Source organism: Trametes versicolor (genome assembly GCF_000271585.1).
Source record: "Trametes versicolor FP-101664 SS1 unplaced genomic scaffold TRAVEscaffold_5, whole genome shotgun sequence".
NCBI classification, from domain to species: domain Eukaryota; kingdom Fungi; phylum Basidiomycota; class Agaricomycetes; order Polyporales; family Polyporaceae; genus Trametes; species Trametes versicolor.
The window spans coordinates 1,253,627-1,269,879 of record NW_007360325.1 but is presented as its reverse complement, the minus strand read 5'-3'; the positions used below and the strand labels follow the sequence as shown (position 1 = coordinate 1,269,879).

General features: G+C 58.8%; 8 protein-coding genes across 8 annotated transcripts in view; 3 read left to right on the top strand and 5 right to left on the bottom strand.

The window, feature by feature from the left end:
• Nucleotides 1-1,240: 1,240 nt before the first annotated feature.
• On the top strand, nucleotides 1,241-2,361 carry TRAVEDRAFT_36833 (uncharacterized protein; the record flags this gene model as incomplete). The annotated part of the gene is made up of 2 exons (XM_008039099.1): nucleotides 1,241-1,521; nucleotides 1,626-2,361. The coding sequence occupies 2 exons, from the start codon at nucleotides 1,241-1,243 to the stop codon at nucleotides 2,359-2,361; spliced, it is 1,017 nt and encodes a 338-aa protein (XP_008037290.1).
• A 169-nt stretch (nucleotides 2,362-2,530) lies between these two features.
• Nucleotides 2,531-4,133, bottom strand: TRAVEDRAFT_121597 (Metallo-dependent hydrolase; the record flags this gene model as incomplete). The annotated part of the gene is made up of 4 exons (XM_008039592.1): nucleotides 2,531-2,721; nucleotides 2,783-3,594; nucleotides 3,652-3,991; nucleotides 4,049-4,133. 4 exons carry the CDS (start codon nucleotides 4,131-4,133, stop codon nucleotides 2,531-2,533), a joined length of 1,428 nt encoding a protein of 475 aa, XP_008037783.1.
• Nucleotides 4,134-6,007: 1,874 nt separating this feature from the next.
• On the bottom strand, nucleotides 6,008-6,826 carry TRAVEDRAFT_121326 (HET-domain-containing protein; the record flags this gene model as incomplete). Its single annotated transcript, XM_008039591.1, has 1 exon — nucleotides 6,008-6,826. A coding segment is annotated over one exon (819 nt), but the record flags the coding sequence as incomplete, so codon positions are not given.
• Nucleotides 6,827-9,083: 2,257 nt separating this feature from the next.
• On the bottom strand, nucleotides 9,084-10,226 carry TRAVEDRAFT_147417 (Emopamil-binding protein). The gene is made up of 6 exons (XM_008039590.1): nucleotides 10,075-10,226; nucleotides 9,907-10,009; nucleotides 9,665-9,848; nucleotides 9,504-9,588; nucleotides 9,419-9,432; nucleotides 9,084-9,355 (listed from the first exon to the last, which is right to left on the bottom strand). The coding sequence occupies exons 1-6, from the start codon at nucleotides 10,219-10,221 to the stop codon at nucleotides 9,256-9,258; spliced, it is 633 nt and encodes a 210-aa protein (XP_008037781.1). The 5' UTR covers nucleotides 10,222-10,226; the 3' UTR covers nucleotides 9,084-9,255.
• A 161-nt stretch (nucleotides 10,227-10,387) lies between these two features.
• Nucleotides 10,388-12,063, bottom strand: TRAVEDRAFT_71500 (uncharacterized protein; the record flags this gene model as incomplete). Its single annotated transcript, XM_008039589.1, has 3 exons — nucleotides 10,388-11,427; nucleotides 11,489-11,825; nucleotides 11,888-12,063. The coding sequence occupies 3 exons, from the start codon at nucleotides 12,061-12,063 to the stop codon at nucleotides 10,495-10,497; spliced, it is 1,446 nt and encodes a 481-aa protein (XP_008037780.1). The 3' UTR covers nucleotides 10,388-10,494.
• Nucleotides 12,064-12,684: 621 nt separating this feature from the next.
• TRAVEDRAFT_36829 (alpha/beta-hydrolase) lies at nucleotides 12,685-13,545 on the top strand (the record flags this gene model as incomplete). Its single annotated transcript, XM_008039098.1, has 2 exons — nucleotides 12,685-12,910; nucleotides 12,968-13,545. 2 exons carry the CDS (start codon nucleotides 12,685-12,687, stop codon nucleotides 13,543-13,545), a joined length of 804 nt encoding a protein of 267 aa, XP_008037289.1.
• Nucleotides 13,546-13,682: 137 nt separating this feature from the next.
• TRAVEDRAFT_166802 (YjeF N-terminal domain-like protein) lies at nucleotides 13,683-14,893 on the bottom strand. The gene is made up of 7 exons (XM_008039588.1): nucleotides 14,796-14,893; nucleotides 14,687-14,734; nucleotides 14,495-14,630; nucleotides 14,399-14,436; nucleotides 14,316-14,339; nucleotides 13,914-14,260; nucleotides 13,683-13,860 (listed from the first exon to the last, which is right to left on the bottom strand). The coding sequence occupies exons 1-7, from the start codon at nucleotides 14,835-14,837 to the stop codon at nucleotides 13,755-13,757; spliced, it is 741 nt and encodes a 246-aa protein (XP_008037779.1). The 5' UTR covers nucleotides 14,838-14,893; the 3' UTR covers nucleotides 13,683-13,754.
• A 931-nt stretch (nucleotides 14,894-15,824) lies between these two features.
• TRAVEDRAFT_122697 (uncharacterized protein) overlaps nucleotides 15,825-16,253 on the top strand; it is a gene marked incomplete at both ends in the record, with an annotated part of 4,739 nt that continues 4,310 nt past the window's right edge. Inside the window, one exon of the mRNA XM_008039587.1 lies at nucleotides 15,825-16,187. Within this exon, the coding sequence (XP_008037778.1) occupies nucleotides 15,825-16,187 (363 nt within the window). The remainder of the gene's footprint in view (nucleotides 16,188-16,253) is intronic.

Here is a 16,253-nt window from a genome sequence, read left to right as displayed (position 1 = left end):
CACCACGCTCAGAATCTGCAGATGCAGGTACTCGAGATGGAATCTAGTCTTGCTTCACTAATGTTAGCCAGCACACGGAATTGAATGGTAACGCATATACTGACGACAGATTCCGGCTCTCCCCATGCGGACACACACACGTAGTAGAGAGGCGGGCGTAACAAAAACACGATGCGAGTGTTTCCTACATTGATGCATCGTAGTTTGTCCCCATCATCCAGGAATATAGAAACGAGGGCCTGGATGACGCCAATCATCGAGGTTGCGCTGTCTGAATTAGCGTCGTGGTCGCTATAATTTCTCAGCTTTGTTACTCAAGAGGCCTTACCAGAGGAGACAGAGGCATACCTGATGAATACAGGTTTTCCGGCATCTGTTAATACAAAGTACTGTCGGGGAGGGTATCTTTCCGCTTCGTATGTCAAAATAATGAGTTGATTAGACTCGTACAGGAACAAGGACTGTCTACCTGGGCTGTGGGTAACCTCGTTCATTGCGACCAACTTCTCTCTATGACGCTGTCTGAACTTAGAGATGTCTGCACGAGTTAAATACGTCGCAGCCTAAGGGGTTCTACGAGGAACGCGCTTACCTGTGAATGATTCCTTCTTGCTGAGTGTTCGCCGGAGCTGGTCGCGCAAGTTCTTCTTAGAATCTTCATCTCCAGCACGGGTATCGAGCAGTCCATTGGAATTTCCTTGTTCTCCGTCGATGGTCTCGACTTCTGCATCAGGCTCCCGGACTAGTATGCCCTCCGTTATGGAGGAAGCTGAGCTGCTCTCTCCGCCGTCCTGTTTAGGTGTAGCTGTGCCTGGCGGCGAGACTGAAACTGGAGTATGCACGACAGACGACCCATGGCTATAGACTCTGAGAGAAGACACAGAAGGAGCTGGTCGGATGAGCGGGGGAGCGAGACGGGCAGGCGAGCGGCCAGGAACAGGCGTGCTGGAGCGCGAGGGCACGCGAGAGGGGCTTGTACGCGGTGTGTGCGACATGGTTGGCTTCAGAGCAGGGTAATGTCGTTTCCAAGCGAGTTTCGTGTTCGTTGTTGTCCGTCAACGTTTCAACAGCAAGAGCAGACGCGGTCCATCTGTCGATGGTGGTGGTGGCGGAGATGAGGCAACGTGCAGCCAGCGTCTTTCGTGAATCCCTACCACCATCTCTCTTGCTCCCCTCTCGCTGCAGCCCGGTCAAAGTCTCAGCTACTCTGCGACACTCAACTTCATTCACTTGTGGGTCCATGCTATGGAAAGAAACGGTCCCGCTGTCTGCACGAGGAGAGCCGTGGTTCGACGACGGCAACATCATCCTTCTCGCTGAAGACGGCGCCTCCGACAATGCCGCCGCGTTCAAAGTGCACCGCGGCGTCCTCGCTCGACATTCCGAGGTCTTCCAATCCATGTTTGAGCTCTCCACTCCCGTCTCGGGCGACGTAGACGTCGCGGACGGATGCCCAATCGTGCGCATGCACGATCGCCCGACTGAGTTGAGTGCGCTCATCCGGGCTCTGTACGACGGAGCGTGAGTGTGCGTCGTCCAAACTCCCGCCTTGTGCGTCGCGATCTATGTGTTCACGTATCCTTGCATTTTTCCCTCTTTCGCTACTCGTGTGCGCGCTAAAACAGGTCGTTCGAGCACCGCAGCATCCAAGATTTCTACCACGTCGCGGGCATCCTTCGGCTCGCAACCAAGTACTTCATCGCGCACCTTCGACGTGAAGCCATCCGACACCTACTCCAGACCTGGCCACACACGCTCAAAGGACATGACCGCTTCATCGAACGCGCGGTCAAATCCGCGCCCGTTGGCGACCTCACCTACCCCTATGTGCACCCACTGCATGTCCTTAACCTCGCGCGCGAGACGCATGTGCGGATCGTCGTCCCCTCTGCGCTCTACTTCCTCTCGCTCTACGGGCTCCCGGACATCCTCCGCGGCGACCACCCGAAGTTGCGCGTCGAACACCCCTCCCGCCCGTCCTCCGAACTCTCCGCGCGCGACCTGCAGGACTACACGCTCATGTTTCAGCACCGGATAGACGCTATCCTCGACTTTATCCGCCAGACCTGCAGCGGGCGCGCCCCGGCGAAGACATGTCAAGGGCAGCCGGGCCTGTGCCAGAAGGCATTCGTACGGCTCGGATCGCGCCTATCGCGCTCATGGGTCGTCCGCACCGGCCCATTACACTATTCCGTACAAGCGATTGATGAGCTCGCCGATGACCCAAACGTATGCGGGCCGTGTCGCAGGGCCTTCCGAGAGGACGTCGTCACCCTGCGCGAGAAGATATGGGCGGAGCTCCCTGGGATCGTCGGACTGCCGGGGTGGGCGGAGCTCGAGAAGATGGATTTGGCGAGTTGACCTCGGGGATGCAGGCATTCTTCTTATTTGTTTTCTTTGCATGGTGTACTATCGGGGATTCTCACCAAGATGTTTCTCTTTAGGATCATAGATGCTATTGCGGACACAAAATACACTTGTACAGTAACGCTGGTTTTCGTCAGATACGATGCCATTTCAAACTCTGATTCTACGCTCGATTCTCGGCGGGGTACACAGGCGCACCTTGGACCCACACGTCCGCTCGGTTGCGCGAGTCACCCACACACCACCATTTCTCAACCGACTCCAACGTCGGAGTCCAGGGACTCACTCTGTCCCTAGTGTCAAAGAAATCGAGGGCTCCAACACCCTCATTGGTTTCCTCATCCAAAAGTCGAACTGTAGACCGATATGTCAGTCTCGAGCGACACAGAAGCGTGATCCAGCGTGCATCGCTCACTGCATTGTGCATCAAACGGCGCACCGACCGCGAACATCCCACATCTCTCAGGCAAGCCCAGCGCCACAGCCCCGCCCCGCGTCGCAAGGTAAAGTGCCTCCCTCCAGTCCACCGACACCGGCTTCTCCTCCGCCTCCGCTCCCGGCACATGGTCTGCCCCAGAGTCGGCCTGCAGGATCCGCACGCCCTCACGCATGCGTGAGACCGCAACGGCGTGGCGCATCGCAGACATGATGTCGACGCTGTACCCGCCCGCGATGTCTGTGCCTAGCCCGACGCGTACACCTGCATCCAACGCCTCCCGGAGACGGAACGGCGCCGCAGAGAAGTACGCGTTCGAGAGCGGGCAGTGCGCGACTGCCGCGCCCGTCTCCGCGAGCGCCTTCAGGTCCACCGGGTCGAGGAACGTGCAGTGCGCCTGCACGGTGTGCGGCGTGAGCAGCGCGCTTTGCGCGAAGACGTGCATGTCCGCCTCGCCGTGAGCGGAGAGGACGTGCTGGACCTGGTCGTGCGCCTCGGCCATGTGGCTCTGGATGCGCACGCCAGTCCGCGCGGAGAGTTCGCCCAGGCCGGCGAGGAGCGGCTTCGAGCATGTCGGCACGAAGCGGGGGGTGAGTACGGGCTCGACGAGACGTGCGTGTGTGGGCAGCGCGCCGGACAACTCCGTGCAGCGCTCGCAGAAAGAACGCGCAGCAGCAAGGGAAGCGTCCGCGGAGGCTTCGACGTAGGACGGCCGCGAGGAGATGTCCATGGAGAGCTTGCCGACGAACGCGCGCACGCCCGCGTCCTGCATGACGCGCGCCAGGATGAGGCTGCGGACCACCACAGTAAGCATGCTACGAATGTTCTGAACAACGTATAACTCTCACTTGGTTTCAGTCTTGATAGTGCCAAAGAGCAGTACGGCTCCTGTGCCGTGTTCAACCAACCTGGCTGCGAGACGTTTGTAAACCCGTTCTGCAAGCGCGGGGTCTGCATCCAGACTCTCCTCCGCCTTGAACGCGTACTCGTTCAGCCACTCCATCAACGGAAGGTGTAGTCCCGTGCCCTGGTAGAGGAACTGCGGCGCGTGCAAGTGAAGGTCGCAGAACGTCGGAAGCACGAACGAGCCCGTAGATATGACCGTTGGGCGTGTGCCGGCCAATATCTCCTGAGATGCAGACGCAGACGCGTCCGCGAAGTAGTCTATGTAGCCCTTATCATCGGTTCCTATGTGTATGAGGTGAATCGGCTAGTATTGTCAACGCAGGGTACTAGATGGCTCACGTAGAAGGTAGTCTCGTAGTATCTCGACCGTCCCTAGCTTGGGGGTGTGCACAAATGCCCCTCTTAAGAATTTTCTTTCCGGCATGTGTTCTCACCGTACTGTAAGCGCACCCAAGGAGGACTGGTGTAGACCGCCGGGTCCAACGAGATGACTGTCTCGGAGATACCTGTGTCGGGCGACTTAGGACCGCGCGGCGCGCTCGCGCGACATGCATCCAACTGCTGTTATCGGATATCTTCTCTTCCGCGTCTGGACTCTGGTGTACTCAACTCAGCTGTCTTACTCCCTCCGGGCTTCTACCAATCGTAAGGGTGGATCTCATTTCCTACGACGTTTGAAGAGCTCGGCTCAACATAGGTGTACAGCAGGGGATGTTTGGCCCAAAGGGGGGTGGGCGGCGAAGAGCGGTCCTATATATACAACAGCCTTCCCGCGTTATCCACCCAGCGCATGGAGGTGCGCCGAGTCTAGTGCATACTCCGAGCTGATCTTCCGGTTGGCGACATGTCCCCCCTTCGCTCCAAAAACGACATGGCAGAGGGGCTGGGAACGACTGCCTCGACTTCGCTGGGGTAGAACTCAACTTCTAGGAGGTAGTTCTGGGGCGCGGGTTTGGCCTCAGGGGGGGTGGGCGACAACGCCCGAAGTCTGACCAACAAGACGAAGCTGCTTCTTGTGCTGTTCTCCGTCGCGTTATCTGTTGCTCCGCCGCCATCCATCCCGCTGCAAACCGCCGTGTTGTCGTTCACCAGGTTGTCATCCACCCCGTTGGCATCCTTCGCGTAGTACGCAGTGTAATCTTCTTGTGGGAGGCCGACATGGCACTGCAGCTTCCGAATAGCGACTCCCCTGCGGAAGCACCACCTCCCGGAAGTCCCCAGGTGGTCGACGGAGGCGGCATGGCAGGAAGAGCAACGTTGCCGTTCGGTTGGAGTCATGGTAGAGGTGATGGGCGAACGATCGTCGCCAGAGTAGGTGCTGATAGAGATGCTGCCCACGAGCGAGAAGACCCCATTCTCTGGACTCCGATTGTGCGGCCCGGGACAACTGGCGAAAGTGAGCTCGAAGGCTTGCACTGCGACGCTGTGGCCGCCCTCTTTGACGAAGAGCGTGTGGCCTTGGGGTGGAAGGAGTGTCAACGTGTAGGCTGGGTTCTTCCCTGGTACTTGCTCGTCGAGGATGAACCCGGCTTCTTCCATTGCGGACTTGCACCAACCGGAGAGGCGCATCGCAAAATGACCCTGGTGCCCACGAAGCAACGCCTCCGTGACATCAGCCTTCCTGAGGCGTCTTGCGTTCCAATAGTCCATTGGGGCACTCAAAGGCAGAAAGACCTCTTGATATGGCGCCTTTGCAAGAGCGTCGTCCCAGGATCTCCGGAGCGATTTTTCCCTGGGCCCGGCGGCGCCGTGTCGCGGCGGAAGCGTGACGATGCGATAGCGATGCGTGGAAGTGCCGTCGATGGAGTTCTCCGAACCGTCCCCGATGGTCCAGTACTGATGGCCTGTCGTGTGCTTCCCAGACCTCGGGGCAGAGCTAGGAGGGCCGGGGCAAAGAAGGAGCGCGAGATCCTCCCCTCGTTCAGTCTGGCATCCGAGCGGAACGAGGTAGTACGGGCTGGAGGCTGTGCCCTTCACGTCCAGTAGAGTAGACGCGGCAGTGCGTTTCTCAAGGCGAACGAGGGGAGTGTCCATCTGGAACATGCCGAAGGGGATGATGTTCTGCCTGTATGGCCCTCCTCCACGGAGAACGGTGCGAGATGGGGCTATGGAGATGGGACCGAAGTCACGGGAAGTCGGTTTCGTCAAGTGTGCCTTCGAGAGGAAATTGTCCGGGGATTTCGCCAACAAGCACCCCGAGTCCCCGTCGGATTCGGGCGAGACTCGGTCCCTAGGAGGTGTCCGTACGTGTATCGCTGCCTCCCCGCCGTGTCCGGGTACCGAGATATCGAGGGGGAGATCAGATAGACGACGCGGCTGTCCCCAGGCAAGGAGCGTGGGATCTGCAATGCGCCTGAAAATTTCCTCCTGCAGGCGGACGAACGCGTACTCTCCTTCTCCGTAGATCACAGGCATGCGAACGCCGAAGAGGCCCATCAAGGAATAGGCGCGATCCTCCGGGCGTGAGGTGACTCTGTGTGCCGCCCAGGACATGCGGCACGCTACGCTGACCTCATCAAGATTGCACTCCTGGGTAAGGATCTTGACGTCGATGTTCGTGATGTCGTGAACTATCTGTGAGAGCCCTAGCTTGGTGCCTAGGACCTTCCAGTCACGAGAGAGGAAGATGAGGGTGTCGGATGCGAGGAGTTCCTGCAGTGTCCAGCCGCGCTTGAACCAAATGCTCTGGGAGAATTCGGAGGAAGGTGGGGGAGAAAGGGTGTCCGGCTCGGGAGAGGGATAGGGGACATCCTGGAGGTATGTGTAGCAGACTTCGGCACAGAGGTACCATTGGTACATGGAGGCGATGGCTTCAGAGGTCTCCGCGTTGTTCTCCTTGTTGATGCAGCACATGTCCGCCCATAGCAGGGAGAATCCACTTCTGGCGGCAGTCCGAATAAAGCCTCGCAGCTTGTCCCACATGCGCACGTTCTCTGGCAGGGCACGAGAATGCTTCATAGCTAATGACAGGTCCTGGAATGTAGGCTCCGGAGTGAAGGCCTCGTCACCATTCGGCTTGTTCCAGACGTGGGAGAGAATAGCATAGCGGACGAGGCTGGGGTCGCTGACCTCGACGAACTTCAGTTGGCTGGGGTTGCTGATATCTATGAGGCGCATGACGGAAAACTAGTTGCCAAGATGGTGAGCATGCACGGCGAAATATATGAGACGCAACGTACTAAGCAGCGACGAATGGGTTGAGCTGAGGTGTTTCAAGTTGTCGGAGGGTCAATCGTGAGATTGCTTGAAATCAACTAGTTGAGTAAATTCAGTATGAGAGTGTATCGACCTCGAGCGGATGAGTGTGAGCGTACCGAGGTCAGAAGCTTTCAGGATGGGTCTCTTCTTTTGCAGGACTTTGTTATATACAAGCAAATAGCGCTTGCCTGTCTGGATATCCACGCTACTGCCCTGCATCCGTGTTCCTCGGGAGCGGCGTAAGCCGCTGCTTCGACCGACAGAACGAGGGAGGCGTCGACACATGTATCCCAATCTGCCAGGTATATGCAGCTAGTGCGTTAGTGAGAAAGGGGCAGTGAATGACGGCACTGTTGGCTGTGGACATTCCCGATACCCCGGAGCTAGAAACTACCGTGCTTTACCGCGTCCACACCATCCAATTGGGGGTACCTGTCAGCTAACGTGCCTTTGCTAGGGGTTGGCGCAAACGTGAACTGACTAGACGGGTGGAACGGACGTTGCGTCGACGCAAAGCGATGTATAACTGATGTATGCCTTCCCGAGACATTCCGGAGACGTCTCGAATAGGATTCTTGTTTGTATTAGATTTGTTGGTGGCTTTCACCGCACGGCAGGCGATTCTCCTCCTGGTAGAGAAATAACGCCAGTCGGGAGGTAAAGCATGCACGGGCGGGCGATTACTTAGCTCTTGGGATATCAGGAAATCAGCGCTGAGATACATACCACTGGCATTGGCGTCGTCTGGACGCGGCCGCTCTGGTTCCCTCCGGTATGAGAATCCTGTTCCTGGACACAGCCGGTCGGTGCGCCCGTCGACAAACGTGAACGGCGTCCTATCGCCGAAAAATTATCAGGCTAGGAGTTAGGTGCACACTTTCATGATTGGATGCTACCGTACTGTTCACCCTGACGGCGTGCCAATCGCCGAAGAACGTTTCAGGGTCCCGTGTAGGTCGCAGCGCTACCTACACTATTTCGTCACTATGGGGATGTCAGCACACACGGGAGACAGAACGCAGCAGCAGCGACATACCAATTCGAGCTTGCGTAGCGCGCGCTATGATGCGACAGAGAAACCCATCACGTCTTCCTGTCGAGACGAGGCCACAATATGTCAAGTGTGTCCCCATCGCGGCACGGGTATCTGCGCAGGTAGTATGAGCGTGGGGACGCAAATCATTAAATCGGGCTCAGCCTGTATTATTGTCAATTAGATCCGTTGGAAATTACAACACTAACGGCAGGTTGGCTGCGGTGTCAGCGCGAAGCCCGACCCTTGTGGCATCCGCAAGATGCATCATGTCGGGCCGGCTGTATACTTCCCTGCTTGCGCCGGATGTTGTACAAGGGCATACTGTGTGTGAGGTACTCCTAGACGTCAGTGGACGAAGTTCGAACGTTCGACCGTCCTGCCAGTGAACCATGCCGCTGAGTCGGGAATTGCGGCCTACCGACCGCCTCGGATAACGGCGGTGTGGACGTTTGTTTGTTGTGGTCCGACAGCGCTGCGGAGCGGTAAGTGCCGGCTCCAAATACCTAGCGCTGCCGGAGTGCTACCGGTCGTCCTCTGGACACTTTCCAGGATCTGTCAGTGGCGGATATGTCGCATGAATGTTTCCAAGGAACGTCGATGATGGTGGCTTTTGGCTCACGGCACCGGGGATGCGCGGAACTACAACGTAAGATGCCGAGATTAACTAGCATGACTTCACAGCGTCAGAAGGGGGCTTACAACGGTCAGGGCAACACAGGCACTTACAGGGTCGAAGGAGCACCGGAAAGATAGTGTCCCATGTTTCGTCCGTGGTTTGGCCCATTTGGGCTCGTCGTGGGACGTCGTGCCGAAGGAACACGGTCCCACAGCAAACGGCGGGTACGGTGGCAACCATCGAATGGATGAGGACCCCGGGGCCGCAGCGTTAAAGCCAGCGATGAGGGACAACAACTTGCATGGCAGGCGAAGGGCGAAATCCACCTACCGCTATAGCCGTGCGATAGCCTTGAATTTGATGAAAGGTTTAACTGCCTGCAAGGGTTTTCACGCTATAACACGCAGTGGCTTCCGCACCTTGTCGCCCGTGTCGGAGCGATGGCTTGTCGCAGTATTCTGCACTCTCGCATTTTCGCGCGCTGTCTTTGCTAGAAATGCGAGCCGATCCTCAAAAACGGCAGTCAGACGAATAGTTTGCATTGCACATCGGGAAAGCAGTAAGCAAGTCAAAACATTTGAGATAAGTGTGATCGAGCAACCTGACAGATCATAAGCGCGTCCCTCGCCGGGGATAGGAGGGCCATAGGACGTGGCCCGCGTTGTACCGGGATGTGGTGAGTGTGCTGTTCTGAGTTCAGTTCTTTTTGGTTTTCGCACTCGCCTGCGCAAAGCGCAAAGACTTCGCGATGTGCCCGTACGAGTCGTACATCAGCCAGGCCGGGACGAACACCCAGCTGGGAAGACAGTCACGTCAGTCAGTCTGCTCCGCGGCGGCGAGGAAGCATAAGCATGCTCACATGATGTTCATGAACTGCACGGGGCGCGGAGAAGCATCATCAGAGGCTGCGCCGTGCGAAAGGGAGAGACTCAGACAGGACTCACGACGAGGTACACCCAGAGGTAGAGCGCGTTCGAGGTGTCCAGGCTCGGGCTGCCCGTGAGCCATTCGGGACAGAATGTCATCCATCTGGTCAAACGCCACAGTTCGATTCAGTCTCCCAGTGAACGTGCGCATCGGGGAATCAGTAGTCCAAAAGACGCACCCGCCGTAGATCTCGGACGTGCTGAGCACGATGATCCAGTAGTGGCGCGTGGGGTCGCGCTGCACGAGCTGCTTCAGGACGTAGAAGCACATGGTGCCCACCCCAAAAACGGTGAGGATCTCGAGCGAGACGACCGTCGGGTCCGCCGTGCCCCAGCGCGAGTCCGCGAGCGCGTATTCCTTCCCTGATGCCGATACAAGCGTGAACTGCAGTCCGTAGGTAGGGGTGTAGGGATGACGTACACATCTGCGCCATAGGCCCGGAGCTCTTGATGACCTGCTTGCCGAACATGGAGTAGTAGAGGAACGAGCCCTCGAGCGTGTAGTGGATGATGCCGTCAAAAGCCTATACGCATACAATGATGCTCTCAGGTTTGGTGCGACGGGACGAGCAATGCGAGTACTACTTACGAGCCATATGAACGTCACACGATCCTGCCAGCTCGCATTCTTCGGCAGCAGCGACTTCGAGGCCACATAGGCCGCGACGCCTACGGCGGAGACGAAGGCGAGAGAGTAGGCCGAGGTCGCGGTGAAGATAGGGGGGGAGGTCGACATGGCGGAGGTCGTGGCGTCGTGCAGAGGGGCGTGTGTCCCGCGACTGCGAAGGTTTGTGGGGAAAGCTGCCGACGCCGGCACATCGCACGATAATGCTGCCACGGTCACATGTCCTCGACGCGCGACGCGTTGGGCGCTCGCCCGTAGACTCGATCGCGTCTCGTTATGTTCTGTGGATCGGTCGACACAAATAATGCTACAAAACAGGCGCAAGATAACCAGAATAAAGTACAGTATAAGAGATCCTCCTGAACAGCACATAGAAAAGTGTCTTCAGTTGACTACAGCGGCAGCCCTCCTCTCCTCACCCGCAGTCCTCGCCGCCTCCCACACATCGCCACCACACCTCCCCACCAGCTCCCGCCACCGCTCCGCCCACGGCTTCAGCGTCCTCTCCAGCCTTGCATCCGCCCGCATCCACTGCTGCGTGTCCGCAAACGCCGGCCGGTACCTGCGCCGACTCATGCGCTCCTCGTCTTCGTGTATCGTTCCCAGCTTCCGGCGCGACGGCGTCATCGTCTGCGACCGTCCAGACCGCGCAGAGTGCACCGACGACGGCTGCGAGGCAATGCGCGGCTTGCGAGGTGTCGAGGGAGCCGATCCGGGTGTCGTACCCCGACCCGCTTGCCGGAGCAGCTCCAGGGTTTTGCGAGCGGAGGACGGCGCGGTGTCCAGCTCGTCGGCGGTAGATATTTGTGCAAGGCGTGAAGACTTGCGTGGAGTGCTAGTCGTAGTAGATGCCTCTTCCTTCAATGGTGACGAGAATTTTTGCCGCTTTGACGGCGTGGCGAGCGCGTCGAACTCTTCTTCGTCCGCCTCCGCGATCGGCCCGTCGAACACGACCTTGCGCTTATGTGACGGCGTCTTGCGCGGGGAAAGGTCAGCGCTTGGTGCGCGCAAAGCGGATTTCGAAGGGCTCCGTGTGATTGCAGTCATTTTCTCCGGATTGCGCGAGGGTGTAGGGGGAGGCAGCGCTGGAGGAAGTATAGCCTCTTTCGGAGCCTTCGTGGGTGACGCGGCAGCTTTCGAAGGCGAGGCGGTGGGTTTGGAGGGAGACTTGGTAGCTCTTAGTGAGGCGACGTCCGCTTCGATCTTCTTCGCGGTCTCCTGGCAGAACTCATGCAACGCCTCCGTGATGTCGTTGAACTGATCCCCACGAACCCCATAGGTGCCCAGCAGCGTCTCCGGGTCGGCCTTCTTGCCCAGCTACGCGCCTCACCGCGTCAACGCCCGTCTCCCCACAGATAGAACAGAGTGTAAGACGCACCCCCATAAGCTGGCACGTCCAGCAGAACACCGCAACGGTTACCGCGTCATAGCTCGTAAACCGCCGGCGCGCCTCGCGGTTCGCCATGAGCGCACGCTCCGCGTCCTGCATCCACCCCAGCACCATGCCCTTCCGCCCGATCTTCTTCTCCCCAAGCAGCGCGTTGTACGTGACCGTCCGCGCCGCCTTCGAGGGCGACGCAGCCGCAGCCGTCGCTTTCGCCTTTGCGGCGGCGGACAGCGCGCCCTTGACGGTGTTCAGCGCGGTCTTGAAGAGCTTCGGCTTCAGGCACGACGCGGCCTGGGCGATCTGCTCCGTCACGTCGGTGTCCCCGAGCCTTCCGGTGCGTGTAAGCGTAAGGGAGGGGTTTGACGCGTGTGCGGGAGGGAGGGAACTCACTCCTCCGCGGCGATGTACGCGCATATGGCGGACAGTCCGCCCGAGCCCTGGCCGAGCTCGTACCCGGACCCGGGGGCGGTCTTGATGCTGGCTGTGTTCAGGATCGCCTTCGCGCGTTCGAGCGTCTCGTCTTTGTGGCACAGTTTCTTCAGCAGCAGCTGGTGGGCGCGAGACATCGTGATGAGGGGAGGGTAGAGCGGTGGCCAAGACGTGGTTGGGAGACAAGACGCGCTTTGGCGCCCAATATTTGCGACGCGTCGCGATCGGTGGCTGTGGACGCGCCTGTCTCGCGTTCGACTCCCGCTCGTGCGCAGTTTTCGCCGTGCCACCCGAGCGTATGATGGATTCCCGTTGAAATCGGACTTGTCTCCAGGACTCTCCAAGGTGCGTGCAAAGACGTCTTCACTCTGTAGCGGATGATAGCATCCGGACCCGGGCCATCCGGGAAGGCGTCGGGCCCGCCCCCTGCTTTCGCGGCTTACAGAGCTGCGCTCATCGTATCAACGTCCGAAGGGCGTCGAGCTCCCTGGATGCCTACTGCTTGCTCCCATGCTATTGCTTCTGTAGCCGAATATAAAAAACCATACCCGAGAGGCGCGGGATGAGGATTAATGTGGGCAGCCTCATCATGCACCCGGTCAAGCACCCAAAGACGTATAAAATGCACGGGAGACTTCTCCAAGCAGGGTGGTCGACGTTCTGCCTCCCCCTGACCGCGCCCATCCCCGGTGCTCCTGCTCATTCCGCTTCCCGCAGCGTTCTATCACTCTAGAATTTTTTAAGCAGCCCAGCCCACCATGTCCTGCCCCGACTGCATCAACGGCTCCTTGCACACCGGCACCCCCGTGGGCAGCGAGACCAAGGTCGGCGGGGTCAACGCATACGTGACCGGCGACGAGAAGTCCTCGCGCATCATCATCATCGGCGCAGACATCTACGGCTGGAAGTTCGTCAATACCCGCCTCCTCGCGGACGAGTACGCCGCGCGCGGCTTCCGCGTCATCGTGCCCGACTTCTTCAGCGGTGCGTCCCCCCCTCCTCATGTTCGCGTATACCGAGACTAACGTGCACCCCCGTCAGGCTGGAGCCTCCCGCTCTGGGGCCTCGACGCCTTCGCGCCCGCCGCGCTCCCCAAGTCGCTCTTCACGCGCTACATCCTCACGCCCGCCGCGCTCTTCCTCCTCGTCCCCTTCGTCCTCCGCAACCTCCCGCACCAGATCTCCACGCTCACCGCCATCGCCGCCGCCGTCCGCGCCGCCGCGCCCCCAACCGCGAAAGTGGGCTTCGCGGGCTTCTGCTGGGGCGGTCGGTTCGCAATCTCGCAGAACGCGTTGTTCGACGCGAGCGTCGCCGCGCACCCGTCGCTCGTCAAGTTCCCGGCGGAGCTGGATGGGGTGAAGGGGCCGTTCAGTTTGGCAGTGGCTGCGACGGATAAGGATTTTGATCGCGGGAGGGCGGAGGAGACGGAGAGGATCTTGAAGGGGAGGGGGTTGAAGGACGTGCAGGTCGTGATTTACGATGGGGTGCACCATGGGTGGACGACGCGCGCGAACTTGGCGGACAAGGTGCAGCGGAAGGCGAGGGATGATGCGGTGGAGCAGGTTGTGGGTTGGTTTGAGAAGTACTTGAAGGTGGACCCGGTGGCTGCTGAGGCCTGAGGCTGGAGCGGGCGAACCTGCGCCGGTAGTTGCGGCTTTCATAGCTTCTTGAGGTCAAGACTGTGTAGGTATCTGCGTATACTATACCCTGCCACTATGCATCGTAGTGCAGCAATTGAGAAACCAGATCGCTACGAGCAGAAAACGTGGTACACATTCTGGTTGTCCTGTTTGATGATTGATACAACAGCTCCCTTCTTCAAAAACATTCACAGCTTCTGCGCATCAGAAGACTCGTTCACCCTAGGCAGCTCCACGATCTGCGCAAAGCCCGGGTACTCGGGCAGGTTCAGCGCGAACTTCTCCTCCAGCGACCTATCCGCACCGTCATCACTCAACGCTACCATCGAAAGAGACAGGTTACGCACTTTGGCACGAAACGACCCCCAAGGAAGTGCCGCCCCGCAAACTCCCTCACGCCCTCCTTCGGCGCCGTCAGGCTCACGAGCACGTCCGGGTTCAGGCCCACGCCATCGACGTTCCCCCGCTCGACGTTCCACCCGGAGGGGATGTCGACGGAGACGATGGGCAGCCCGGACTGCGCGATGAGCGGGAGGGCGGCGTCGAAGGGGGCGCGCACGGGTGGCTGGAAGGAGAAGCCGAAGATCGCGTCGAGGATGACGTCGGAGGAGGCGAGCGCGGTGCGGAGGGACTGGTTGTCGGGGGTGTTGTCGAGCGTCGGGATCTTCATGTTTGTGCATTGTTGTTGGAGGCGCTGGGGAGAGGGTCAGTGAGTGCTGACATTGTCGGGTGGGGCACATCTAGCTTACCTTGTAGATGTCTTTGGATCCAGGCTGCGCATATATCAGCTTTTGTCACGACAATTGTACGCAGTACGCCGAGAAGAATGTACCTTCGGGTACCAAATGGTGGGCTTGTATCCAAACATGCCTGCATGCACATACATCAGTCCGATATCACAGATACACACAACGCACGATGAGCCCACCCAAGTGACGAGCAGCTACTAGCCCGTCTCCACCTTGGTTTCCAGGCCCGCAGCATACAAGAACACGAGGGTGCTTCTCCCTGGTGTACGCTGTGGCTAATGCTTGTGCGCATGCGAGACCAGCAAGCTCCATAAGCTATAGCGAGTCCCCGTCAACGCATTCCAGGTCAAAGGTCAGCACGATTTGCTGACCTGATCGAGGCTGAACGCCCGGGCGGCGCTCATGAGCTCTTCGTCGATCTGTACGGCAGCAGGAGCTTGTGAGCGTCCGCGTTGATCATCCTCGGGAAGTCGATGTTACTTGCTGAGCTAGCTTTGCGTTGAGGTATCGCAGTGCAGTCATGGTGGTGTCTTCCAATGTGCTAGCCGATGTTAGTATGAGCTGATAAGAGAGGCAGCTGATCGTGGACTTGGAAGAGTTGCGAACGACGAGTGTGGATGGTACATGCTTAATCTCTTGATGACGTCAGTTCTGTCGAGTAACTCGGCGCTCGATTACTGTACGCGTATGATCACCAAAGGGCAACCGAAGGGACTCCGGGAAGGGATTCATCCTACTCTCATAGTCTCATGCTCTGCTATGTACTCAGTCTGCTGGCGAAATTCTTGCATCATTGTGCAGTGTCCTCCGTTCAAGCCCTTGCCTTGGTATACCATTGATGACTTACTTGAGGACATTCTCAGATCCTTTCAACATGCCCTCGTCGACGTTCGGCCAGCCAACGTTGGGATAGACCGTACGTCCTCTCTGTTGCATTAGGCTTTGCAAGCTTTGACTCCTGTGGAGTCATGTTGCTGTGTGGACTGAACTCAACTATAGCGCTCTTCATTGCATAGCACACCGCAAGGCAGAGAAGTCTGCCAAAGCAGGCAGGGTTCGCTGGAGAAGGGCACAGGATCATGTAAAGTAGCGAAGACTGCTATCCGGATAGCGCAGCCCGCTGCAGCAGGGTGACCACCGCCATGAGGCACGACCTGGCAGGATCGACGCCGTGGTGTGGGCGTGGTGGGCCGAAGCTGTGCGAGGTGTCCGGCGAAGGAGCGCGCTGCAGATGAGATAAAGCCGTAGCAGCACAAGAGCGAAGGAGCGAGACCCCCCAGGACAAGACCGTCGGGAGACAAGACCGCACTTGGACGCGTCGCGAGCGTGAAGGGAGACAGTTTAGGGCGGGCCTTTTCGCGTCAAAGTGCGCCATTCTATTGGGCGCCTCTTTCGGGCGAGCATCATTCCCGCTTTCTCCGTTCTCGTCTCTCTTCACACCCGCCTCTCGTCTTCACCTCTCCGCACTCTCTGGGTTCGCCTCGCCCGACGCCCAGCGCGCGCTGCACGATGCCCGGCCTCCACTACTCCAAGTTCATCCCGCCGAGCCTCGCGATGAGCGAGCTCGAATGCCAGAAGCTCGACAACGACGCTACCGACATGCTCATCGACAAATGGCTCGAGCGCCCCCACCGCCCCGACTCCTATTACGACTGGTTCCAGCGCGTCCGCGAGCGCAAGCACGCCGCCAACGAGCTCGCACGCCGCGACCAGATCCTCCTCTGGAACAAAGGCGTCTTCGTCCCTGAGAACATCTTTACCCGCACTGTCGACACCGGCCGTCTCATCCCCCTCGACCGCACCTGGGTCACCCATGTCTACCACCACCGCTCCATGAAGCGCCTCACTATGATGCCTGTTATCTTCAGCATGGTACGTCTCTGTCCGTGTGGTCGTGCGTGTACTGGCCCATGAACTCCCGCAGCTCCCAGAGCTCAT